Source organism: Oreochromis aureus, linkage group 14 (assembly GCF_013358895.1).
Source record: "Oreochromis aureus strain Israel breed Guangdong linkage group 14, ZZ_aureus, whole genome shotgun sequence".
NCBI classification, from domain to species: Eukaryota; Metazoa; Chordata; class Actinopteri; order Cichliformes; family Cichlidae; genus Oreochromis; species Oreochromis aureus.
This window is the reverse complement of record NC_052955.1, coordinates 17,214,823-17,242,812: the sequence shown is the minus strand read 5'-3', so window position 1 is coordinate 17,242,812 and position 27,990 is coordinate 17,214,823. Positions and strand designations below refer to the sequence as shown.

The following is a 27,990-nucleotide window of genomic DNA, read 5'->3' as shown; positions in this document are numbered from 1 at the left end:
CTTTTGTTGTGTTACACATTTTTCACAGCCTGTTAACAAGTGAAACTGTAGACCATACAAAAAGTGTAAATCCACTGGTGTTAATACTGGATTTTATTAAGATGTCAGCAGATCACAGAGCTGTAGTTTTTCATTTAGTTCTTCACTAGATGGAAAATTATTGTGGTTGTCAGAAATTCTTAAAATCTCAAACTGAGGCAAACCAAACAGATGATAGATTGTGAGAGCAGCACCGTAATCCCCAGCTGTGCTATTTTTTTCCTTAACCTTAGGAAAGCTGTTTAATATTTACCTACAGAAATGAGAGTGGTATTGATCATAGCTCTAGTTCTTGGCACGAAAGCGCACCGGCATATTTCCAAAAATGCCTTTCACATAAGGAGCTTGTAATCTAGGAAACAAACACCAGACAAGGCCGGAGCTTTATTCAGAAACCAACATCTGGGTCTCCCGGAGACTTGTTATACAATAATCATATCAGTTTAGAAAGAAATCTCAGAGGCAGTTTATGAAGAAGTCAATGCAACCCTGACAAGTATAGTCCCCTGTCAGCATTTGCATGAAGGAGCACTGGGGCCAGGCAGCGGTTGTTGTTTCCAGGCTAAAATTCACCGGTTCCAGCATCCCCTTCCTTTAGCTTTCCAGATGTGACCCCTCCAGATGTTACTCATTTCACCTAGCCTTATTTTAAGCAGATATTCTTGGCAGCTTGTCATGTCTTAGCTCAGTATTAACAAGGCAGAGCAGCAGAGAGACAGAGAGAAAGGAGGGTAAGAAATATGTTGGACAGGCACAGAAGATGAACCTCGAGGTCATTCCAAGAACATGTTTGACACTTAATAGTATATTTTCAGTCCAGCTCTGAGCTGCTTTGCAACCTCAGCCAAGGGAATTGATGCCTTTACTAGGCAGTCTTTTATCTGAGGAAAGAAAGATGCCAAAAGGCTCATAACATTTTATGAGATGATATTTCATTGTATAACAACATGTAAGTGCTTCTGCCGAGGTTATGCAGACTATGATCACGCAGCAACAGGGTGAAAGAGGCTGGGGGGAGCCTTATATATGGAAGAAATGCTCAACATCTCATGTCTGTATAGAACTGAATTTTTACAACAGTACTTTTTTTGTGTGTCAAAAAAGGCCATTATAATAAAAATACATTAACAAAATAAAGGTATGAGGAATCAGTTAAATCAGATATCCAGTTATGCAAAAGTTTGCAACATCCTCCACAACTACTAACAAAAGCATCCAAATTAGACGATCCTCTTAAAGGGCAACTCGTCTTTGTCTCTCGCGCAGCGCTGGAGTTTGAACAGGCTGAAGGCGTTTGGTTTTGAGGGCAGTGAAAGACAGCGGGTCTGAAACGCTGCCAAATCCAGATCCCTCAGAGGTTTCTGTGTAAAACAATAAAGATTAAAAAAACAGCTATCAGCGAGAAAATGCTCATCTATAAACACTGCTTAACAGGAATCATTTGACATTTTAGGATCCCTCATCTAAACTGCTCTCTGGAGCAATTAGAAGAGAAGACTGATACCGTTCTCATGTAGGCTGTGATACAAATTGGACACCAGAATGGAGGAAACGGAGGTTTTATTTCACTAACTAACATAAAAATATAAGTGAATTGGAAAACAATAAGCATACATCAGAGTATGATGAGCTCTAAGAAAGGTGGGGGAGTGCTACAGCAGCAAGAAAGTGTTGACCAGCCAAAGAGGAAAAACTAAAGCACCTTTTAAAGCTAATTGTTTAGCAACGAGTGATTGCAAATGGCATACACGATCTGGACCTGGAGGAAAATCCAGGTTGCCTGACAACTGTTTAGTATCAAGAGAAAGTCCAGTGCATACCTCTTAATGTTTGTACCTAAAATTGTGTAAGTGAATGTGTCATTTTTCAGGATGTTTTGTCCTCTCTCCCTGTTGTTTACCCTTATTTCCTCTTTGCCTTCATCCTAACTGGTCATGTTCCTCCCTGAGCCTGGTTCTGGGGTTCCTTCCTTTTAAAAAAGGAGTTTTTCCTTCCCACTATCGCCAATTGCTTGCTTATAGGGGACCATCTGATTGGTGGGGGTTTCCTCTCTAACACTCTAGGGTCTCGGTTCCAGTCTTTTCTCTATATTCAGCTAGCTGTAACTGGTGAGTACAGCTTTAAACTTAAGGGGCAGACCTGGGAGCGGTATCAGTCTTTTCATCTCACTCCCCGCCTGAAAATGAATAAGTGGTTTTTCCACAAAATGTCAACTTGTTCCTTTAATGTAATAATTCTCCTGTCTGGCTGTTTTTCTCCTCACCATGAATGCCAATCATGTGCTCCAGGATCAGGACCCTCTCAGCCAGGATCTTCAGGGCCTCCCTGAGCTGCTGCACGGCCTCGCCCTGAACAGCACCGGCATGTTTATTTAGGATAGTTTTTCAAATGAGGTCAGGAGGAGAAAAAAAAAAAAACACCCTCACGCCTCTTACCTCGTTCAAGCCTTCTCCTGGCTCTCCCTTTGGCCCGGGTGCGCCCTGTGAGCACAGAGTGAAATAATGTTGTTATCTATGTGTGTGTGTGTATTTTATGCAGCACTTTTTCTACTTACAGGTAGGCCCTGCTCGCCTGTGGCACCCGGGGGTCCCTGGTAAAGGAAATGAAGAGAGAGAGAAAAAAAACGTAAGATTCCTGCATTTTTATCCCCTCACTAATCTGCCTGTTCACCCGATATCCAATCTTAAATCAAGCTAGTAAAGGAAGGGGATCAGGTTTAAAGGCAGAGGCCCACTAGAGAGCTGACTGCAGAGGGGACCTGACATGGCTGCCCTGATTAGTGAGGCCTGGCCTTGGATGAGAGAGAGAGAGCGAGAGCAAGAGAGAGAGAGAGAGAGAGAGGAGGATTAGTCACGGCTTGGAGTGAGTCTTTGAAGAAAAGCTCGTTCACCTTTAATGTGTTTAAGATTGCATGACAGCGAAGGCCACTTACAAAACGTAGAACAAAAAGCATTTTGATAGCTCATCAGCAACAAATATGCTCAGCCAGCCCGATAATCCAATAATGAGGATGATTTTTTTTTTAAAGCAGCCTCACCCGCTGCCCTGGATCTCCTTTAGGGCCGGGACTGCCGGGCTTGCCTGGGAGGCCCTCCTTGCCCTCGTGTCAGACAAAGAGAAGAACACGGATTAGTGATGTCAGTCATACATTACTGTTTACTTTGTGCAGCAGTCTCAGTGATAGACACTCACATTTTGTCCCGGCAGACCTGGTATCCCCGCAGGTCCTCTCTCTCCTGGTGCACCTACAGAGTTGTTCACAAACACATTTACATTCAGCTAAACTGATGAATGGCAAATATTTAATCTGGGCTCCGAGTGTAAAAACTTAACGCAGTCAATATTAGGATTATATTGTCCTGTGAGAGGGATTCACCAGAGTTTAAAATAGATGCATAATTAACCATCTTTTGTTTTTCTCATTTTTACTCCCAAGTACAAGACATAAAGTCACACTTAGACATTTTGTATCAGTGTTTTAAAACTGCAGTATGTCTTGCTTATACTCCAGAGTTATTGCAGGATTGTTTTCATTATCAAGTGTTAAAACAATGACTTTTTGGCTCTGCAGTGGAAGAAGTATTTAGAAATATTTACCTCTACAATGTAAAAACGCTCAGTTTGAATCATTCTATAACCTAACATTACAAATACAGTGTTGTCAAAAAGTATTTGCTTGCTTCCTGATTTTTTAGGGCTTTTTTGTGATACAGTTTTAATATTGGCCAGTGATACTCTGAGTAAATAAAACATGATGGTTTTTAAATTATGATTTCATTTATTAAAGGGGGAAAAAAATGTCCAAACACACCTGGCCCTATGGGAAAAAGTTACTACCCCGCCTTGTTAAATCATTAATTGACTGTGATTAACCGCATTTTTGGAAAGCAGAGATCAACTTTACTAGCCACACCCAGAAGTGATTGCTCCCAGACCTGTTAAATTAAGAAATCACTTAAACAGAACCTGTCTGACAAAGTGAAGAAGGATAAAAAACCTCAGACGCTAACACGTTATGCTGCGCCCATTAAACCTCAAGAACTGGTGAGTCATTGACGTCTATCAGTCTGGAAAGAGTCCCGAAGCCATGTCTAAGGTTTTGGGACTCCAGTAAACCACAATGAGAACCATTATCCACAAATGGAGACAACTTGGAACAGTGGTGAAGCTTCCAAGGAGTGGCCGACCTACCAAAATTACTCCAACACCCCATCGGCGACTCATCCATAAGGTCACAAAAGACTCCAGAACAAGATCTAAAGATCTGCAGGCATCATTTGCCTCAGTTAAGGTCAGAGTTCATATGATAAGACAGTGATTGGACAAAAATGGCATTTATGGGAGAGTTCCAAGTTATAATACTTACAAAAAAATCACCATCTCAAATTTGACAAAAAACATCGTGATCATCCCTGAGAAAATATTCTGTAGACTGATGAGACAAAAGCTAACTTTTTGTTATTTTCTGGTATAAAACTAAAACAGCATTTCATAAAAAGAACATCATACCAGCAGTCAAACATGCTGGTGGTAGTTTGATGGATAATTAATGGAACCATGAATTCTGCTCTCTACCAAAAAATCCTGAAGGAGAATGTCCAGTAATCATTCATGCCCTGAAGCTCAAGCACATTCGGGTTATGCAGCAGCACAAAGATTCAAAACACACAAGCCAGTCCACCTCTGGATGACTCCAAGTGGCCCAGTCAAAGTCCAAATGACCCTAAACAGGCTGTTTATGCTTGAAAACCCTCCATTGTGGCTGAATTAACACCAAAAGTTGTCCATAGCGATGTGAAAGACTCTTTTCCAGTTATCACAAACACTTGATTACAGTTCTTGCTGCTAAGTGTGACACAGCCAGTTATTGGGTTTAGGGGGTATTTTTTTCACATAGGGAAAACTGAATGAAAAGAATGAAATCCTCATAGAAAAATTGCATTTTATATTTACTTTTTTAATATTAGAAAATACACTCAAAGTATGTAAAGGTATGTATTATTGTCTCATGCTTAGAGCACTGATAATTCATAACAAGTTTAATGGTTTAAACGGTGACGAGTGAAAGATCCCTGATTTGATACCAGGAGGAGACACAAATCCTTTGTGGTTTGAGTCACATAAAGAACCTCCGGTATAAAAATCTGCTGAATCAAACATGTGGAGCTGCCCTCTTTGTGAATCAAGGAACGGCCAAAAGAAGCGTTACAAGTACATGGAAATCTTACTTCAGTAAAACACTGGAGTAAATGGACTCAGTCAGTTTCCACCACGGATTCTATCCATGCTTGGATCCAGTGATGGGATCCAGTCAAAGGTTAATGTAAAAAAATTCTTATTTTAGGCACCATCAAAAACAAAAAAAGAAAGATTTGCTTTAGTTGTACTAATGTGTGCTGAGCTTTTTCTGAGAATGTGCTGAGAATGTAAACAATGAAGGTTTGGATAACATTACATTTTTTGGCCTTCATTAGGCCAGACAGGAAATTGAGGGAAATGACATTCAGAAAACATCCCAGGGCGGACTCAAACCCAGGACGCTACAGCAAGGATGCGTCGCCTGCTCACTCAGGCCTGCTATAGTGGTGCCTGGGTGATATGTGTTTGCACTGAAGGACTGAGGGCAGAAAACAGCTTGTATTCATACCTGAGGGGCCGACTGGACCGGGAGGACCAGCTATGACCTGAGGTTCCTGGAGAACGGCATGGATGGGGTTCTCCTCTGCAAGGGAAAACAAAACAGATTAGAAAACATAAACATTTGATCTGACCGAAACAACAAGAGGTGAGTTCACTGCAACGTATCATTTAAAATTTGATTATTTTTTTTTACAATAAATCATCTGCTAATATGCAGCCATGCAAATATTTACACTGTCAGCAAAGTGGAAATGTTAATAAAGTCCTTTAAATTTTCCTCTAGATTGTGGCCCATTTCCTGTTTACTTAAAATTTAACTGTTTTTGTATAAATGCTGTCATTAATCAACGCTGTGAATAATCTACTGAAGTGACTCACCGGCTGCAACACACTGACCAGTCAGTTACTCTGGAAAAATTGCCAAAGTTTCCATGACTGCAGTGCTGGTGCTTGCCAGAACTCTTGTGGTTATTAGAGCTACAAAGACAGCAATGTTGGTGTGAAGTAGGCTTCATTCAGTGGCAACTATAAAGCGTGTCTCTGCAATTTGGGCAGTGGAGCAAATTTATTATAAAAACAGATACACCCTCACAGTTACAAGTTTATTACACTTTTATTTAGGCATAAAAAGTGTAAATGCCAAGGCCAAGTCAACTATTCTTAACCCGATAGGCCATACTTTTCAGTTACCGAAGACAAACCTGAAGGCAGATAGTCCAACAAACAAGCAGCAACTTAAGTGTTTGCACTAAACTCCTGCGTCGCAAACAGCATTTGGTGACATCCATGGGTTCCAGACTTGAGGTACTCATTGACTGCGAAGGATTTTCATTTTTCAAATAATCTTTAAAATTACAATTATTTTAGTTCAATCACATCTTGACTCTTTGATTTAAAATCTACTGTGATGCTATACAGAGGGGAAAAACTACAAAAATTGAGTCACTGTCCAAATACTTACAAAAGTACCTGCAGATTTAGAAAGAGCCTAAAGATCCCAGATCTCCTGCCAGGTTTTGTTTGCTGTGTTCTGAGCATTTTAAACACGTCTTAAAAAATATGTTTGTATTTACAGTATATCGTCCAGTTGTTGGATACACTGTCCGCTATCCTGCTGGAGAATCAAAAAGCCTAAACGTCGTGTGATATGATGTTTAATTCAAACCTACACAAGAGTTAAAACATCAGGGGGTCTCCAGCCAGACGGTAGAGTTTCCCCAGCAGTCAGCAGCTGGAATACATCCTGTGAGCATGTGATCGACATGAACAGCTGGTTTCTCAAAGAGGTCCCATTAAACGGAGTAACAAATGCCTGGACATGATCTGTCTTCATAGAAAACAAGCATGAGGTGGAAGTCATGTCTTGTTCTCGGCATGTTGGATATTTTAAAGTACACTTGTAAGTATAAATTTTGTTTGAAACCACGCCACACTTCCTCACCACTTCAACATATGTTCAGCGTCAGTCTTCCCCCGTGTTGAGACAGCACTGTTACATTATGGCTGCAGTCCACTGTAAGGCTCTAGATGGAGCAGATTTCCCTCTGGAACTAATTTTCTAATGCTACAGTCTCCTTGAGCCTGGCTGCCTCCCTAAGAAACTCCACATGAGTGGCAGACTATCTCCTCCCTTGTTCAAAGCCAGCCCAGCTTTTGGCTCAGGGCCGTGGCCAGTTCCCCCAAAACACAGACTGTTGTGCTGACAGCTAACAAATTAGGTCTGATTTACAGCCAGTTGGCCCCCCTCAGCTTACATGGTCCCACAGACCCAAATCTACATAGTTCCAGACCCGCAGACACAGTCCCGGGCTCAGAAAGGCAGACAAAGCCAAAAGCCTAATCAGAGCCAGCAGTCCTCATGAGGTAATGATTATACCATGGATTCCTACTGCCTCCCTGTGGTCAAAGTGAAGTATTCAACAGCAGAGAAGTAACGTTTTCATATATGTATTGTGCTTTTATTGCCTATTTGTTAAAAGATATGATCACTTAAATGTTGCAAATGATATGAAAGCAATGCTTTCATGTTAACATCCAATACCAAAGCTTCACCCTTGCATGTGCCGATCTGTGCAGCGAGTGTACAAAGGAATGACTTTGTACTAAACTGGAAACAAAGAATGAAAAATGAGTCAGTGTATTTTATAATCAAGAGTCTTTTTAAAACTCCCAAACCTAATCTTGTGATTTAGATGAACGCTTTCCAACTGTCGGCGGTGGTGTTAAACGAGGTTGCAGTAAACAGTGGCTCCGCAGCAGCAAACACACACGGAAACAATTAAAATAAATCTATGCCAGCCCTGCTGGGGAAGAGAAACAATACTCTCTCCGTTGCAAGTTTGGGTCTTTTTCTAAAAACGGCCTCTGTGCTTCCACCTGTTTCCCCTTTAAACTATTTTCCATGTAGAGAAACCGGTGTGACCAGGGTTCATGTCCTGCCTGACAAGAACATGAGATATGTGAGCGTGAAGCACGTGACCCGGTGCAGGATGAACTGCAGAAATGGACTTGAGGTAATGGCACCAATTCAGACCGTCCAAAAACTTAATGCTCGAATGGTTTTACAATAGTTCTTGGTCATAATTCATCCATATGGGTAAGCTCTACTTCTATCATGCTCTCATTTGAGCCCATCTGGGAGAATTTAGCTCTAAGTTACTGTGAAATAGCACATTTGACGTGGAATCGCTTACCTTGATGGTCCACGTGAAAAATGTCCCCCCGGATTCTGACAGGAAACGGACTCGGTTCTGAAGGACCCGGAGGACCTGGTGGGCCAGGGGGGCCGGGTCGACCGATCTCGCCGGGGTAACCTCTTTCTCCTTTTGGTCCTGAGCATCAAGGAAAAATAAGCGAGCTCAGCTTTAAACAAGAAAGAGTTAAATTTTTATGAAAAGCTTATAGCAATCATTTCCCAATGCACGTTTAAATGATCAGACTGACTGCTAAATGTTTTTGCTTTTTTACCAACAGGTCCAGAAATGCCTGGAGATCCTGGTAGACCTGGAAGTCCTGTAGAACCTGGAGGCCCTGGAGGTCCCATTGGCCCTGGAGGCCCTCTGTTTCCTGATGCTCCAGAATAGAGAGAGAGAAAGAGACGGTTATGAGTGAAAAGCAGAATTAAGTGATCATCTAACTCCACAAAGAACAATGGACAAAAAACCCTTATCAAAAACCTTGAGCGCCATAATTCGTTCCATCTTCCATCTAATTCCTTTTCTGTCTGCAGCCAGATGGTTGCTGGCCAGAAAGTATAAATTTTATCACACCACGCTGCGTGTTTACTCCTCTCCACGGTATACACAATCAGATCACACCAGAACACATGCACAACACATGATAGAGAGAAAAAAATAAATAAATAAAAAACACTGATTGCTCCGAGACAAATTTTCCACTTTGATTATTTTCATAATTGATTAATCGGTTTTACATTCACTTGATTCCCTGACTAATGTTTGGGAGGTAATAATACCAGAAGAATGACTAGCGGTATTTCCTCTAAAGCCCAAAGTAGTATCTTCACACTGATTGGTTCATCAATTCAACGATGCAAAAACCAAGAGGTTTAGGAAGAAAGCTTTCCCTTGAAATTTGACCAAAATAGTGCACTTGAATGTGTTGTCACCTGGTGGTAGAGTGGGGCGGGATGTGTCCACCTCATTGTCCGTCGAGCCCCCCGGTAAACTACTGGCTGTGGGCGGAGCTGAGCGTCCCTCTTCTAAGAGTGTGATCTGGAAACAGAGAGGCAGATGTTTGACACATCTGTTAAGCATCCACTGCAAACACTTACAGCGTTTTGCTGTCAGGATGGATGGATCTGATTTTCTTTACCTTTTTTTCGATCGCATTTATTCTGCTGTTCATGTCATTGAAGCTGGTGCAGTTCATGCACTCTGTAAGAAAGAAAGACATGTTTCCACATTACAGCAGACACACACACACATGCTGCTTCTTCGCCATCTGTCTTTCCTTATTCTCTCCTCTCCGCCTTGTCTGTTTCATTCCTGTTTCTTTTTTTCATCCTGGCACCGTCGGTAGCATCTCACACAGAGCAGGTCAGGCCAAGATACACAAGAACAATGCTCATCAAACCAGACCCGAGAATTTATTATGAATTCCTCCTTAAATCATGTCACTTGCTCAGGGAATAAATATTGTCAGGACTTCTCATGAAATTCTCGCTTGCATCTCAGCTCTGCATGCTTCTGTCTGTCTGCCCACACTCACATCTTCCTCCAGATACCCAAACCATTTAAAGCAGCGCATGAAAACATATTGGCTTTAATTTATGTTTTCTTATCCCACGAAAAGCTAAACACACAAAACCCGCAGCCAAAATCAACATCTAGCGCCAAATAAATCAGATTCACCCTGCCACTGAGCTCCAGTGTTTTTCAGAAGCTGAGGCAGTGTCACCCACTCGGTTTATTTTAGAGTACGCATTTCTTCTGCTCTAAACACTCACAACACTGCATGTGTATTAACTCCTCCTTCAGTAGTGCTACAGTAAGCTTGTTTGGCCACTTGGAGGCGCTGGAGAGAAGTCATTATGTGGACAAAGTCTTTAGCTTTTAAATCATGTGGTGAAAATGTTCTACCACAGAAACAGAGAAACATCATTCATTTGTCGTGTTTGTTTGTGAATCGAAGTTTACTGTTCACTCTCTGTTTAGCTCTGATTTTGGTCTCCACCACCTCTTAACAGAAAGCTCTGGCTCTTTAGCAGCTGAACGTTTCACAGTGTTCAGCATCTATGGTCTCTAACTGACTCTGTCTGCTGTTTGGTGCTGAAGAATAAAGGCTCCGGACTCATTGTAGAACTGGAGCAGGGCAAAAATCATCACTTTTCCATACATTTTCTGTAAATCTGTTGCAGTATTTTCTTAAAAATGTAGTTACATTGTATTTCATACTCGAATCTTGCACTGGGGTAAGCTCCAGCACCGCCCTCACGACCCTGACACTGAATTGGATACGACACAACTGGATGTATGGATGGACGGATGGACAGTATATTAACATTTATTCTAAAATAAATCAGTGAAGTCTGGAATTGATCAATTTGAAGTGAAATCTTCAAGCTAGATATTAACCACTTGAAAACCTAGTAGGAGTAACCTGTGAAGCTGTTTTCTTAGTGTGTGCATCAGAACTTAGCGAGGGTGGCCATTGCCTATGCAGGTACCCTTGGAAAAACCCAGAAACTAAACACCTTTATTATTTACAGGGAGTGCAGAATTATTAGGCAAGTTGTATTTTTGAGGAATAATTTTATTATTGAACAACAACCATGTTCTCAATGAACCCAAAAAACTCATTAATATCAAAGCTGAATGTTTTTGGAAGTAGTTTTTAGTTTGTTTTTAGTTTTAGCTATTTTAGGGGGATATCTGTGTGTGCAGGTGACTATTACTGTGCATAATTATTAGGCAACTTAACAAAAAACAAATATATACCCATTTCAATTATTTATTTTTACCAGTGAAACCAATATAACATCTCCACATTCACAAATATACATTTCTGACATTCAAAAACAAAACAAAATCAAATCAGCGACCAATATAGCCACCTTTCTTTGCAAGGACACTCAAAAGCCTGCCATCCATGGATTCTGTCAGTGTTTTGATCTGTTCACCATCAACATTAAGTGCAGCAGCAACCACAGCCTCCCAGACACTGTTCAGAGAGGTGTACTGTTTTCCTCCTTGTAAATCTCACATTTGATGATGGACCACAGGTTCTCACTGGGGTTCAGATCAGGTGAACAAGGAGGCCATGTCATTAGTTTTTCTTCTTTATACCCTTTCTTGCCAGCCACGCTGTGGAGTACTTGGACGCGTGTGATGGAGCATTGTCCTGCATGAAAATCATGTTTTTCTTGAAGGATGCAGACTTCTTCCTGTACCACTGCTTGAAGAAGGTGTCTTCCAGAAACTGGCAGCAGGACTGGGAGTTGAGCTTGACTCCATCCTCAACCCGAAAAGGCCCCACAAGCTCATCTTTGATGATACCAGCCCAAACCAGTACTCCACCTCCACCTTGCTGGCGCCTGAGTCGGACTGGAGCTCTCTGCCCTTTACCAATCCAGCCACGGGCCCATCCATCTGGCCCATCAAGACTCACTCTCATTTCATCAGTCCATAAAACCTTAGAAAAATCAGTCTTGAGATATTTCTTGGCCCAGTCTTGACGTTTCAGCTTGTGTGTCTTGTTCAGTGGTGGTCGCCTTTCAGCCTTTCTTACCTTGGCCATGTCTCTGAGTATTGCACACCTTGTGCTTTTGGGCACTCCAGTGATGTTGCAGCTCTGAAATATGGCCAAACTGGTGGCAAGTGGCATCTTGGCAGCTGCACGCTTGACTTTTCTCAGTTCATGGGCAGTTATTTTGCGCCTTGGTTTTTCCACACGCTTCTTGCGACCCTGTTGACTATTTTGAATGAAACGCTTGATTGTTTGATGATCACGCTTCAGAAGCTTTGCAATTTTAAGACTGCTGCATCCCTCTGCAAGATATCTCACTATTTTTGACTTTTCTGAGCCTGTCAAGTCCTTCTTTTGACCCATTTTGCCAAAGGAAAGGAAGTTGCCTAATAATTATGCACACCTGATATAGGGTGTTGATGTCATTAGACCACACCCCTTCTCATTACAGAGATGCACATCACCTAATATGCTTAATTGGTAGTAGGCTTTCGAGCCTATACAGCTTGGAGTAAGACAACATGCATGAAGAGGATGATGTGGACAAAATACTCATTTGCCTAATAATTCTGCACTCCCTGTATACTGACATGTCAGTCTTTATGGGGGAAAGAGTCAAGGCTGTATTTGTGGTTTAGGTTTCCTCTCACTGGGCTGTTGATGACTTATCCCAAAACAATGATTTAGTAACTGATTTAGTAACAAAGTGTGGCTCCACAGTGTAGTGGTTTACACATTCACGTAACATTTGTAACATTTCCAGTGTAAGACCAGTTGGAAACAAATCTCTGGGAGGGTTGTTTCATAGAATCTGCCAGATCAATAATGTGGATTAATAACTCAAGTACAGATTAAGTATTACTTCCTGATTCAGTATACTGACTTTTAACTGGTAATGTATTACAGATTATTTTCTTTGTAACTTTGGTTTTTATAGTGTTATACCGATATATAATGAATTATAGTTGAACTGGCGACCTTATGATTAAAACACCTTCTTTACCACCTGAGCCACCAGCACAAACACCTATTTGATCTCATGATTTACAATATAAGATGTCACCCATGATGGTTACAGAGTTGACAGACAGTAATTTAAAGATTTTTGAGAGGGTTTTGTGTAATGTCTTAGATTGGACAGAAATTATTAAAATGCCAACGCTGTGGTTTGAGGCTCAAAAAGCATGTTGGACGTCTAGTAGGCAGAGGTAGAAAACAATACCTTGGAACTGAGTGTCCAAGCAGGAACAACAAAAAGACATTTTTTTATGTGCCATTGAATGACAAGATAATACTACTTGTCAATAAAAGTCAGTTTGGTAAGTTTTTCTGGCATCTTAGGTTATTTTCTTTTTGCCGTCTTAACCTGCAAAATATCTACGCGTATTAGCTTTACTGGTTTGGGCTTTGGTTACCTTCAGTCTATTTTGGCCCTCTTTCTCACACACAGGTTGCACCACAGATAGGCTTACTTATACATTTTCTGACTGTGCAGCAATTTTGGATACACTACATGACCTTTAATGCAAAAAAAGCAGAACAACATAGTTTCAAAGAAAAGCTCTTGATTTGTTTTAAATCCAAGCTTTTCTTTAGCCCACAGCTCATAAGAAGTGTGGTATGTCAGCTGTCAGTCCCGCAGATGGGACCCACCCACATTGTGGTCATAGCAGGGATACCTATAACGAGGAGCAACTGGTGCTCATAAAATAGCCAATGCAACAACAAAAATGACCCAAACGAGCTCTGGTCTGCCTGAACCATCATCTACAACCGCAGCACGCGGAGTGCTAATGGCAGCCGCTGAGGTTTGCGCTTTTCTAAAATAGGACACGGTGAGCGCCTAAAGCTTATCTGTGAGTCCACAGTTGTGTACACCCAGTCCAGCGCCGTGTCAAACAGCATGGGTGTGGTTTCTTAATGCTTCATTTCAACATCTTGAGTTTTACCCTGGAGTGTAGCCACAGACGGAAACAACAATCAACAGTTAAACCCAAAACACATTCCTCAAAATGTATCAACCAAAATACTGAAAGCTGCTGAACCGCTGACCCCACATGAACTGTTTGTTGTGACTGAAAGCACTGAGGTTTCTTCAGAGACTCTAAGGACATGAAAGAAGAACACAACACTGAGACTGTGGGCAATCATGGGCTCCACAATATGAGGACTGATGAGATGATATGCCTTCATCTCCCCCCATAGTTACTCATCATCAGCCCAGAGGAAGTCTCCACCCTCTGACACTCTTTCTCTATTATACAGTACATCAGTCTCTGATGCATTCCAGGAGCTATTCAGTGATGATGTGTCAACATTTAGTTTTCAGCCAAACTAGAGCTCATCTCTGTCTGGCAACGGGTCAGAGCGTTCACATTTAAGTGTCTCAAAAGGTATACCATGGATTGGCACAGAAACATGCATAAAAATTGAGGTTTCCTTTAGTGCCACAGCAAAGCCAACAGTTTCATGTCATCTAGAAGCAGAAGGAAGGATTTCTGAATGAGCCTATTGTGCACAAAGGGTCAGGAAACACCTGGTGCCGATCCTCTGTTCAAAGGGATAGTTAACACTTCAAACAGAAGCGCTAGTAAATCCAACAAACAACCACATTACTGATCTGATCTGCAAGACAATGGAAAAGAGACTCAGAATGACTAGAAAGAGCAGAAGGAGACACAAAGCGATTTCAAAACTTACAAAAAGAGCCCATAATTAATGCAAATTGAGCGCAATAGACAGGTGTAACAACCACAAATGAGAGGCAAGCAAAATGAACACCGAGAGATATAAAACCTCTGTAAAGTAGAAGTAATGTCTTTATATGTTGTTTGATATACAAAGATGTCTTTATGAGTACAGAGTTATTTTTGTGCACATTTTCATTTACATTTGACATTTACATGTCTACATATCTGAATGTTTACGCATGCACTTTCAAAGCAGTAATAATTACGTGTTGAATCTGCCAACTTGATTGGCAAAATCTGTCACCCCAGCGAGCATCAGGAGGCTTTGAGGCATGTGTTCAATGAGACCAGGAGGTCTGCATGACACGAAAAGCTTAACATGCACCCACACAGGTCGCCTTGAAGCTGACATTTGGTCACTAAGCACATTCCAGGCTCCAGTTGCCTAGGTAACCCTTACTACCCTGTCACATATATATGGTAAAATGGTCTGGTACTTGTATAATGCTTTCCTACTCTATTTAAGCACTCGGTGCACTTTCTTACTACAACCCCCGCCCATTCACACTACTTTATTCTATGTCTAAAGGCTTTTAACCAAACATTCACACACCTACATCCCAAACATACTACGACATTAAGACTAGAGAAGCTAGCTAGGTATTGAACTACGAACAGCGAAAGCGCTCTACCTACTGAGCCACAGCTGCCTGATTGCTAACATCCTGCGCTCTCATGGACACTTTAGTCACCAGCAAGTTGAAAAAAGGTTATCTTAGTGTTTTTGTTTTGTCTTATGAAGACACCTAATATCTTTACATTTCTATGGAAATGACTGGTATTCAGCAGCTTCAAGCGACTACAGGCAAAGTGAGCTGGACCTGACCTGGACTTTTCTCACCTTCCAGCTGATCGATTGAAACGACTACCAATGAGAGTGCAGGATATCATTGATTGACACCTGACCTGTTAGTAAATATGTGTTGCCTAGGCAACTGGACCTTGGAATGTGGAAAGCGACCAGGAGTCCGTTTCATAACGACCCGTGTCAGCAAGTCGCTTACAGCTACCAGGTCACATGTCAGTCACTGATGTCCTGCCCTCTCATAGGTCGTTCCATCAGTCGTTCACCTTGAAGCTGAGAAATCTTGGGATTTACCCTCTTGTAACCTGTGTTTTTTTCATCCATAGTTGCTTGAGGTTGCAGACTTTTATGGCCACAGTCCAATAGAGCAACTTTGGGACGCGGTGGAACCAGAGACTGTCATCATGGATTTGCAGGCAACAAAGATGCAGCATCTGTGATGCGATCATGTCAATGTGGACCAAAATCTCTCAGGACTGTTTCCAGCATCTTGTTGAATCTATGGCACGAAGACTTGAACAACTTCTGGAGGTAAAAGAGGGCCCATCATGGGGCTAGCATGGTATCTAATAAAGTGGCCAGTGAGGGTAGATTTGCTCAACATTGTATCAGGTCTCTGTGAACTAACTGTATGACACTTGTGTTCTGTCAGCTGCTGCAGGAATGAGTGTCTCTGCCTCACCCAGTATGGCCTTAAAAAAAAAAGCAGCTTCTTGAACTCCATTCTTCACTGCTAATGAGCTAACATGTCCAGTCTTTATCTCGCCTCCATCTAGGACCAGAAATAAACCAGCCACATCTCATTATTTTATAAACACTCACCACAGGAAACACCAGAACTAAGTTAATTTACCATAAATGTAAACCAGAAGAAGAAAAAAGTTTTGTTTCTTTTCCTGAAAGGTGGTGGGCGGGATTTCTGTTTCTAGAGTTGGAATTTAATTATGTTGGTTTCAGTAAACCAAACTTCCGCTGTGCTCGAGCTGATGTTTAGAGCGGGGACCGCAGCTATAGAGTCTGTTTGGATCCATAATTACACTATGGCAACACAAGACGGGGTTATTTTTCTTGGACCGCGCTCGGCTCGTGGGAAAGATTCAGGATCATGTTGTCTTTTGTGAGGAGAAAAAACAAACTGAGAAAACAGGGAACTTTCCTGCACCAAAGACAAGAGGGAGTTTGAGAGTCTAAGCAGTTTTTCCATGTATTCAGATGCTACATCCTATCAGATATTATTGGGAATTCACAATGGAATTAAAAGAGCGCATTTTTTTAGCAACATATGTTACATAATTACCACAGACTTAAAGTTACACAAAAATACACAGTGAAAATGAATTGCACACCCATAAATAACATGTTGTGGAAGTAAACCTGCCATTGGTCTTATGCGATAAGATCAGCTGTTAAGTCTGGCACTGAGAAGTGAGAGACGAGGAGGCTGACTTCGCAGCATCAAACCTTCCCGCCCCAGGACGAGATCTGAGTGTAAATAAGTTCATATACTCTCAGGAGATAAATCTTTATTTACCCATCAGAAGAATGAAAACAAGAAACCTGCAACTGGTTTAATGAATCATCCCCATTGTTTGATCTGCGGTGCAAGACAGCGCAGGATATTTTGGCAAGCATGGAAGTCAGACTGCGGGCATAGCATGTGTTGAGACAGCTACATTTCCTACATTATACATGGATATAGATCAAAGACAAATCTCCTTTTTGTAGGTTCTCTTTTTTCTTTTGGACAAACACCTACAGAGACAACCTCAACCGCAAAACAAACCATGACGCACACAGCTGGGGACGGTCATTTTCACCGCCACTAAATGTTAGTTGTGTCTGCATGTGTGGGGAGTGCAGAGTGGGGATACGCAGAAACATCTTCCTGGAGCATCTTAAGACTCTCATCACCAAGAAAAACAGACAACTGTGCACGCAGGCTGTGTGTTTGTGTATGTGTGCGTTTGTGCAGACCACAGACAGCCTCTGGCCGCGTCCCAGAAGCCTGTTGTGTGTCGGACCCAGCCAGCAAGTGGTCAGCTATTGCTGGCATGAAGAACAGCTGGCACAGAACACACACACCCACACACACACAGACACACACTTGCCCAGCCGCAAGCTCTCACTCACTAAATCACACACCCACTTTGACGGCGGTGGCTGGTGGACGGTGAATGGGGCTTTTTTGGAAAATCTAGATGCCTCGCAGTCCACAGTGGGACCATTTAGCATTTTTCGCTGTGATGCCAGCTGACAGGCCACACACCATTTCTATAAACCATAAAAACTATGAGAGTACAGATACTTGGCGTCTGGTCCATGGTGCCGTTATTTCACGTAGAAGGAGATGTTGTGATGGCGAAATAATGGACTTTAAAACCACAATGATGAGCTGGTATTAATCTGACATTCTTCCTCTCAAAATGCTACTACTCAGCAGGCATACGCATCACAATGAATCTCTTCAAATCTGAGAAAACAACCCATTTTTTTCTGTGATTTCCCTCGCGCTGTCAGGACGCATCCGCCGTCATCCCATCATCGTGCCGCATCGCCCGGCTCGTCAGCCAACGCAGCACACACTGCTGCGCCGCATGCTATGAGATGACGCTGCGCAGAGAAATGATCGCAGAGTGATCGGTTGAAATAAGACGGACATTTCTGAGGTTCAAATGTTGTTCCTTTAAGATTTAATGAACAGGGAGGTGGAGGAAAGGGTGGAAACAGAGAAAGAGGTGACAGGTTATATCAGAAGCACTGTAAGATGGATGGAACTATAAAATAAAGACGAAAAACGATTAATCTACTTATTTTCTTCTGCTTATCCGATTCGGGGTCACGAGGGAGGATTACACCCTGGACAGGTTGTTAGTCCATCACAGTAAAGACCGACGTGCTTGACAGAAATGATGTCCACTGTTGGACAGACTCTTCATGAAATCTAGTGCAAATGTTCACGCTCACAGCAGAGGGATGTATTCTAATGACTTCCTCGGGGAGTTCATTCCTGTTTGGTCTGAAATGTCTCATCAGCTGCTGGAGACACCGCTGTGATATTTCACGGAGACATTTATGTCCCTCTAAGGATCCACTGTAACACCTCTGTAAAGACTTTTCATTTACTGCCATCATTATGTTCAATAATTGGGTTAATAAAACAAAAGCCTACAAAAAAATGGCAGCTTATCAGCCTCAGCTGCACTTTCTGACTGCCTTGCTTACATCCTCACACAGTCCAGTCGAATGGTGAGTGCGGTAAACAAACAGAGAGCTGGCTGTGCTCGTTGGGTGGTCGAATGCCTTCAGAAACTACCTCCCCATCACCTTTCTGGGTGGAGTTCCTTTCTTCTCAAAAGGAGAAAGTTAAAGTCTGAACTTCTATTTGTTTACACACACCGCCTCAGGAAAGCCACCAGCATCTTAAGGACCCTGCACACTCATGCCAGAGTCTATTTGAACTGCTCCCATCTGGGAAAGCTACAGAGCCTTTCATGCACAGACCTCGAGGCTCAGAGGCAGTTTTACTACAAGAGCTACAAACGCACTTAATCAGTCCATCAAGAGGCCCCCATAGACCTGTTTTAACTATAATTATAACTACCTCATTGCAAGCTTTGCTCTGCAACCGTTACCCGAGCCATTTTATGAATCATTTGCACCGTGTATTTATGTTTTCATGGTTTTATGTCGCATATTTTAGTGTTTTTGTTGTAATGTTTTTTTATTATCTTTACAGAGAGACTGTGTGTTGGAGTAGCTGCAGACTGAATCTCTTTGTACTCGTGCACCATTCAGTTCAACTGATCTCTGTCTTTTCATTCATTTACATTCATCAGTGGGTCTGAACTGAAATGTTTCTATTGCTGTTCGCGTGAAACCATAGAGACGGTGTAACAGAAGAGTATCATCTGCACGCTAACTCTCCACCACATTTGCCGTGGGCAGTTGGCACTGATTTGCAAGTGGTTCTGGGTGTGTGTGTCTATATGTTTGTGTTTGTGTGTTTCACAATTGCTGTGAGCCAATGGCTGTGTTTGGGCTGGGTTAATTGAAGGCAGGTGTGTTTCACTGTGCTTCCACTCCAGTCTACTTGCACTCCACACTGCAACACTTGAGTCAGATTTTGCTATTTCTCAGTGGAGGTCAGAGCCTGATAAGGCAAAGTTGGCTTGCTCAGGCTGGAGTGATTCTCGGCCTGCTCCGTACAGGGTTTCTGGGTTTAAGAGGAGAACCGCTGACACCTGTGGAAGTGGTAAGCCTTTAGAGAGGGCAGACGACCTGTAGCAGTGCTGGCCTTGGCCTTTTGCAAATGGGACACTGGACTGGTTTTCCCTATTTCACTTTTTGTAGTCAGGTCCGTTTCCCTTTCAATTCTCCCTTGATGCCACACCTAGAATCTGTGTGTTACGACATCTTCTAAAGTCGACGGTAGATCTCAGTTTTTAAGCAGTATTGGATCCCCTCCCTCTCTTTTTACTAGAAGCTCTTAATTTCTGATGAGCACCATGTCATACAAGCCCCTTCGTTCTGAGCGTAACCTGATCCAGTGAGCAAATATGTTTGCTTCCAATAAAACTGTAAAACAAATCTGCAGTTTACACCAAATCTCAGGGACAGATATGGAAACCATGACTGTGGAAACTTTTCAAGGAGCCTTTTTAGGACCTTGGGAACTTTACCTGCACATCTCTCAATAAACAGATGTGTGGAGCTGCAGACAGATAGAGGGACATATGTTAAGATATCACTGAAAGGCAGGAAGAGCCGCTGATAAGAAGAGAAAAGGAATGAAAAACTGCAGAAGGAGCATGAACAGAGCATCATCCATCAGGCAGATCAGACCAGGAGCAGGAACAGCGACGCTATCCCGTAGCTCCCTGCAAGTCAAAGGGCACCCTCTGACCTATATTTCAGTGCAACCTGAAATGTAACAGAGACATCAGTCAAGTCCTCACTCTGCAGAGGCTGCAGTCTAGAGCAGCACATGTGGGACACGGTTCTGTTTTATCGCTTTACTCCAAGGAGAGGAAAGCAGGAGATCTAAAGGACATAGGAAGTCAGATAAGTGGAAAGCGGTAAGGAATAAGAAGATAAAGAGCCCAGCAGTGGCAAGAAAAAGAGAGGGCAAAGGAGCAACGGCCTGCACGGGGATGACAGCCGATGATAAAATGGAAAAATCCGACGCTATTTCTGAATGATATTTAATTTCGCTGTTGTTCAAGATAATCCCTCCAAAAAAGCATTTTAACACACTTGCCTTACTTCCTCCTCACCCAGCTGCAGAGGGGAAACAGTGACTTTAGCAGCTTTATGGCTGCAGCGTTAACAAATTAACACATTTGACATCCGGAGCTTTCACACACCTTTTCACCACGTTAATGAAATTCATCGTTAACTTTGCTTCAAAAAATGTGAACCCCCCTTTTCCTGAGCTTTTTCACAGTATCAAAGGTCACTGCTCTCATCAGCACAGGGCCTGTCTCTAATTCCTTTAGGATTATGTTCCCCATACATAGAAGAAACCCCAAATCCTTGCAGTAAATATGATCATGTGTGCAGATAGGTGCCGGGGTGCCGCTGTGACAGAGTGGAGGGGAGGGGGCAAGGAAATTACGAACACATTTCTCCTAAATGTGTTCCATGCCGTCATGCGTTAGCATAACTCTGCGGAAAAGCAGCGTGTAAATCTTGAGATGCACGGTACACAGCCAGCACAAACCAGGCTGTCAAAAATGTTGACGGGTCAGGGTGTCAGCGCGGCGAGAAAACACCCATTTTCCATTAGCAAACGCACAAAAATCCAGACTCTGACACCAGCTTGGCCCTAGAGTTTGGCTGCAAGCTTCAGGATTGTTTTCAGTCTTAAAAGGTTGTCACAGAGAGATATATACAAAAACAAAGTGTTTAGAGGTAAAATGATGTTTAAGATCTTGGTGATATAATCAAGTTAAGGGTCCAAAATACAAAAACATTCAGTTTCACATGAGAGAAAAAAAGCAGCAAATTTCCAAACAAGGGGTGAAAGTCTGTGGTGCTCTGCATTTATTTTGCTTAAAATGTTAATCTAATAAGTAGTAAATTGTCAAACTGCTTATTATTCTGTCTATCAACTGAGCATGTAACTCCAAAGCTTCTATTTGGTCTGATGTCCGGGAATGAATGATATCGCCTTAAATAGAATGTGATCGAGCATAAAACAGCTCCACTTACAGCAGGCTCGCGCTCCAAGTCATCTTCATTAATGACTCTGAGACTATTTGATAAAGAGTGATGATTAAAGAAAAGACAGTAAGGTATTAATTTAATGCAGAAAATGAGTCAGGATATCGAAAAAGGAAACAGGGCATGCAGAGGTGAGAGAAACAAGCATCGTTACATCTTAGTCTGCCTTAATTTGACTCTCGCCTTCTCTACGTCCTCTCTCTGTACATCTCTGAGGGCCTCGGGTGCCTCTGAAGTCGAGCCAGAACTCCATCAAACCAAAACCAGAGGTGATGTCATCTTCATTGGTTAAAGCTGTCCTCTTTCCTCTCGATAAAACAGCTGGCTCTGTGCCCCAACGGCAGTTTTCTGCTACACAGGGCTTCATGTTCAGTGTCGCCTAAGTGACTTAAAGACTCAAAGATGAGTGCACAAACTCACATTCGGACTCCTATTACCAGCCAAAATGGTCTGCAGTTAAACGAACATGGTGATATTTTGGAAAATGTGCTTTTTTTGCTTCCTTGTCAACAGTAACATGAGACCACTGATACCATATCTTGCGTCTGTGACATGAAGATGGTTAACCCAGGGTAACATAAAGCCTGAAAGCAGCGATAAATAGCAAACCTATCTAGTGAATCTGCATACGTGATCCTCTAATTCTTGTTAGATCTTGCTTATTTGAGCCCCAAAACAACATCAAAAAATGCAAAAACAAAACGCATCATAACTTATGCAACATAACTACTTCTCACGTCAGTAGTTCTCAAACATGACGTGTGATTTGCTTTCAGACCTTCAACAACTCAAAACTGTTGAATAGGTTTGTTGTTGTTAAAAAATACAAGAACAGCAACTGGAAAGCAGAGATACAATTCCTACACTTACTCCAGCATCTTATTTATGTCTTATTTGTTGACTGGAGAAGAAATTGTGACATTTGACACACTGATTGGAGAGACCGTAAATTTCGTCAAGTTTTAAGTCTGTGTCTCAACCATTCGAGCGCAACCAAAGGGTTGAATTAAGAGGTTGACAGGAGTATGCAAATGTCTCGAGTTACCCTAATTTCTTTATAGTTTTAGACTTTTAGACTTTCTTGTCATTTTTTAAAGTGAACTTGAGAATTAGTTCTCCATTGATTACTTCTTCACTCATTTTCAGTCCTTGTACTTCACCATTTCCATAGAAATGCTTTTTTAGTTTGTTAAGACACATAACACTCCCCTATGAATCATTCAAGCATAAAAAAGCCTCCTAACTCAAGAAGTGAACCAGTGTTGTGTCTACACATAAAAGGCAACTTAGCAAAGAACCAATTTTAAATTGGATCTTTAGGCTCTTTGTTACTGGCAGCAAAAACATCATTTGCTCCCATTTCTTTAGTTGAATCCACAAAAAATGCCAAAGATAACACAGTTTGATAGAAACAAAATAGTATTTTTTCACCAATACGGTGATTTTAAAAGAACTATTGGTTGAAAACTTGGCAAATCTCAGCATGGTGTGCAGCATGTCCTTAAAGAAACTGTGCAAAGGAGGAGCAAAAAAAGAAGGATGAAAGAAGAAGTGTCAGGTCTGAAAAACTAAAAATATGTACAGCAGATGAACATTAACTGAAAGTTATGTCCTTAAGAAATAGGAAAACAAAATCCAGCGAAGACCTGACACAAGACTTGAGAGATGACCCATCTGCTGTTCAGTGAAGCCTCTTTAGGAATGACTGCAGTAGAATAGCGGCTGTCAAGAAGCCATTCATATTAAAGGAAACAGAGGGAAAAGGCTGAGGTATGAGACACTAGGCAAGAAATGGACTGAAAATCAGTGGCAACAGGTAACTTTTGCTTGAAGTTGTTAGCATGTACGGAGGTGGGCAGGAGAGACATACAGCGGTGAATATCTACAGACATCTGTAAAGTATGGTGGATGCTCTGTCATCAGCCAGTGATGTCGGGATTTAATCAGAATGGATTCAGATCAGATTTTGGTCCACCATGAAACACCATCTGGAAAGCTTCTGATTGGCTATGGTTTCATTTTTCTGCTGCGTGAGAATGATCCCAAACACACTGCCAGTGCAGTAAAATCATCCCTGGATAGAAAAACAAGCAAATGAGCACCATCAGTCATGGATTGGCCTCCTCAGTACCCGCACCTCAGCACTATTGAAGCAGTACAGAACAGAACAAAAGGCAGTCACCATCTAACAGAGAGCTCTGAACGTCCTCTAAGAAGCCTGGAGAACTATTCCCGAAGACTGCTTACAGAAATGACAAGAAAGCTTATCTAAACAAGTTCAGTCTGTGTTGAAGAACAAAGGTGGCTGTACCAAATATTGACTTCCAAGCTCTTTTTTTTTGGCTTATATTCTGTATTTCCATGTATGTTTGCACATTTTTCAATGAATCGCTGCTCATATTTCCCAGTTTTCTGGCAAAATATGAAGAAATGAGGGGTGACTCAAGACTTTTGCACAGGATTGTAAAAGGCATTTACCTTTTGAATGATATGCTCAACCTTCAGAAATGAGGAACCACTGGACTCCTCGGATCGAACCAAGTCGAATCTTCAGAAAATGCTCAAATGTCTTCAGACCAAGCCTCAGAAATGTTGCAGGATATCAGTTTCCTACCAAGCTGTCAGACAGGAAGTTAATCTTATCTCAGTGTTGGTCTTCGACTGGATTCAAACCTGGAACACAGACTCTATTTGACCACTTGGGGTCCAAATCCCATTTTGCCAGTTAACTCCAGATATTTTTGCCTAAAACAAAAACAAAAATCCAGTTTATGTCGATGCCTTGACACATGTTGAAATGTCATGTCCAACAAAACAGCCACATTGTGTTTTATCATAAAGTTTTAAGAGTTTTCACAGGCCACGTGTTTTTCTTTTTCCCTGTCATCACCAAAGCTGGCTCAGCTGCTCATGACGCCAAGAGCCATAAAAAAGCAAGATGGATTAATTAGCTTTCCAAAACTATTTGTTTGGTACAGATAATTGCAGCTGTTTCATGTACGTCCCAGAAATGCTGCAAGAAAAAGCATAAATGTGATTTTCCTGTCACTGCTAACAGCCGTGCTTCCTGACCTTTCCCCTGCTCCTCGCAGCTATGCTTTCTGAGGTAAGGCGGGTGTAAAACTATATGAGGAGAAGTCTTTGTTTCAGAGCTGTAGCCTGATCCTAACATGGTCACGTATGTTACAAGGACCTTGAGGAGGAGTGTCATGCTCCTTAATCTCAGTGGGGCCACTTTCTCACAGAATGGCCTCTCTGGTCCGCTGCTGTCTGGGCAGCTGGATTATGGGAAAGAAACACTTCTTCTCTTCTCTTCTCTTCTCTTCTCTTCTCTTCTCTTCTCTTCTCTTCTCTTCTCTTCTCTTCTCTTCTCTTCTCTTCTCTTCTCTTTCAGCAGCCTGACTCCCACATACCGACCCCCGCCAGCTCTCCCTCCACTCCTCAGTGTGAAACAGACTGTCAGTGACATCAGCCCCTGTCTTTCAGGTCTCCTCGCCGAGTCCAACCTGGCCCTCTGTCTCACCATATGGAGGTGATTTTCTCGCTGCTCTGTAGCCATTAGAAAGTGCAAATACATTTCAGCAAACGTTAAATAAACAGCCCGATTACTTCTTCACACTCCTGCAACCACTTTGGTCTTAAGTGAACCAGAATCTCTGGCATTGCAGACTCGGTGGATGCAGCTAATCTTAAAGTCTTTTTCCAGAGGATTTCTAATCATTTCTGTGTTTATTCCACTTGTACGAAAATGTGTTTTTGTGGAAATCTTGCCCATCCAAGGGCAACAATGAATAATCCTGCAAAATGGAACAAGGTGGGGGTAATTATGACCAATAAGCGACATGCTCTTTGAGGTAATTGTTAATCTTGGACTAGTTTTGACAGGCTGTGCCAGCTCCCCATAATATCTACCAAGCTGGTGGATGTACTTAATAATTTCATTCGAAATCTGTTCAAATAAATGCGCATTTTAAAACTGTTGTGTCTCAGCCAGTGCAGCTTCAGACTTTCTTTGAAACACTTCATGTCAAATGCAGTCCTGCACCAGACCTTTCATCCACTGTTTCTTTAGGCTGACTGCAGTGACTCGCCTCTGGTTGAAGATTTTGGTCTTTACTGGGCCCGGAGTCTGCGGTCTGTGGCATTCTGGAGCAGCGCTGCCCATAATCGAGACACCCACTTTACAAGCTGCTCCGCTGGACATTCTTCTAACCTTTTTTCATTCATTCTTCTGACTTTATTAGCTCTGAGGATATTCAGGGAGACAGCTGCCTCTGCTGCTGACTACAGTTAAAAGAGTAACATCAGTGTGTGTGTGTACATGGTAGCGAGACAGAAAAGACACACAAGGAGAGAGAATGTGATTCTAATCCTCCTTCCAGGCACTGTAGCGTCTTGAATGCATGGTTGTAAAAATGTTTTAAAAAAAAGAAAAAAAGTACAAAACCAGAGTGCACAGGATCTCTTTCAACCGTTGATTTCCTGCTGTCCCAGTTCCCCAAAGCAACCCAACACAGGCTTTCAGTCTTAATTCAAAGCAACTCTACAATTGTATTGCTGCACAATATGGCACACGGGATTAGCGACCTACCCAAATACACCAGCAAACATATAAAAGAGAAACTGATGTGGGTAAAGCTGCATGGTGCTGCTAAAAAGATGCAGATGGGTCCAGGCATAACACATGGCCTTTGTTTCAGTCCCTGGGAAAATTAGTCTCAGATAAAATCCTACAGCTCCTCGAGTCCAAGTCTAAGCAAGGCGGCGTCATGCAAAAGAAAGAAAGGAAGAAACTCACCTTCACGACACTCTTCTCCTACAAATCCTGGGCAGCATCTCCACTCCAGTGCAGTGACTTGCTTGTAGGTAGTCCTGAATGACGGCCTGATCACAGTCCTGTAGCTGGAACAGACACTCACTGACTTTAGGGACATGTGATGCACAAACACGCATACAACAAGTATTTTGCTTCTTGGTAGTGTGGACAATAGACTGGGAACCCAAATGGAGGTAGGGGGGGATAATTATAAAGATCCAAAGAGCCTCGCCAGTTTTGAATTAGGAATGCAATTATGCATAATTTCCTTTCCATTTTATGCAACCTCGTACCTCTAAGAGACATTCAGTGCCCCTTTTTCAATGAAAACTCTTCATTTCACTGTGGGGGTGGTTCTTCAGTCATACATACATAAATATGTGTGCAGAACTTTAACTTTCAGACAATTATTTCTGTTGTTTTGCATTAACAGTATCACTTTATTTGAACATCCTCTTCTGGCAGACATTCTCAACCAGATTAGGGATGTAAGTGATTCACAACAGAGGCTCCATGCCTGAATTTGCCTAAAGCCACTTTTTCACTAAATCTGCCCCAGCCACCAGGCAGCACCTCAAACGTTCATGACTTATTGTAAAAAGCAAAGTTGCATCTGCATCACAGACCAGTGAAGAATCTGACTTGACTGGAGACAAAAGTATACCTGATGACTTTGGAACAGGGTCCGGGCCACCGGCAGTTCTGAAACACTCTCTGCACTGTGGTTTCAGTCCCATTGTGCACCTGGCAAGACACTGTTTTGAAAACAGTGTACTGACACCAGTTCCTAAAAGACGGAATAAAAGAGATGTTATCGTAATTAATACCGAGAGAGAGAAATAGAGCGAGAGAGAGCAGTGATCTCGCACTAGATCCGTTTTTATTTCACAATAAATTGCGTTAAATCGTTACAACCCCTCCAGTGTGTGCGCACCTGAGTTGGGTTCGGGATCCAGTACCCGGCGGTCCCGTGACGCCGCTCTGTTCCGATTTGATGCGCTGCCGCTGCAAAGTGATGCCCGGGAAGTGATAAACAAAGCCCGTTCCCAGCGAAGGACAGACTAAACTTATCCACATGCAGAACGCGCAGAGAAAAGAAAGAGGCGTCATTGTTTGATTTATCCCTGAAAGAGATATCCGCGGACGGTTTTCAAGTAAATCCCGAAGTTATAAATCCCTCTTTGGTCGAAGCTCTACAGAAGCGGAATGGAGGAAGAAGAAGAGAAAAAAAAAAGGAAAAACTATGGAAATCCCACCATTAACGAGTTGGTCATCCCTTCTCCACGTCGATAAACAACCGGGCCCCAACTCAAGAGCCCGAAATGAATGGCACACAACCTCTTCCTTTAGAATAATTTGCGTTTCTGACGTTTGACATGGTGCCGGGGACCGAGGAGTCAAATATCCAGCGTGCGTAAAAAGCGCAATGAGTGTGAGGGCTGGAGATGGAGTGCGTAAAAGCGCATCTGGTCTCGATTGAAAACCACGAGCTCTGTCTTCATATAAGATAA

General features: G+C 42.3%; 1 protein-coding gene across 2 annotated transcripts; it reads right to left on the bottom strand.

Annotated features, from left to right (window-relative positions):
* Positions 1 to 72: 72 nt before the first annotated feature.
* LOC116323647 (collagen alpha-1(XXVI) chain-like) lies at positions 73 to 27,955 on the bottom strand. 2 transcript variants are annotated; one of them, XM_031744023.2, is made up of 14 exons: positions 27,414 to 27,955; positions 27,144 to 27,266; positions 26,462 to 26,565; positions 9,514 to 9,575; positions 9,308 to 9,413; positions 8,647 to 8,751; positions 8,373 to 8,510; positions 5,687 to 5,761; positions 3,232 to 3,284; positions 3,077 to 3,139; positions 2,594 to 2,629; positions 2,475 to 2,519; positions 2,303 to 2,387; positions 73 to 1,400 (listed from the first exon to the last, which is right to left on the bottom strand). In XM_031744023.2, the coding sequence occupies exons 1-14, from the start codon at positions 27,587 to 27,589 to the stop codon at positions 1,273 to 1,275; spliced, it is 1,299 nt and encodes a 432-aa protein (XP_031599883.1). In that variant the 5' UTR covers positions 27,590 to 27,955; the 3' UTR covers positions 73 to 1,272. The 2 variants fall into 2 exon arrangements, with proteins under 2 accessions (XP_031599883.1, XP_031599884.1); XM_031744024.2 differs by having other exon boundaries at positions 8,647 to 8,745.
* Between the last annotated feature and the right edge of the window lie 35 nt (positions 27,956 to 27,990).

Bases quoted from the DNA above. Each gene is read 5' to 3' on its own strand.
- LOC116323647 (XM_031744023.2), bottom strand. From the start codon at position 27,589: ATGACGCCTCTTTCTTTTCTCTGCGCGTTCTGCATGTGGATAAGTTTA. The intron at 26,566-27,143 runs GTATACTTTTGT...TGTCTGTTCCAG, and splicing joins CCCTGTTCCAAAGTCATCAG to CTACAGGACTGTGATCAGGC. The intron at 5,762-8,372 runs GTAAGCGATTCC...TTTCCCTTGCAG, and splicing joins TTTTCACGTGGACCATCAAG to AGGAGAACCCCATCCATGCC.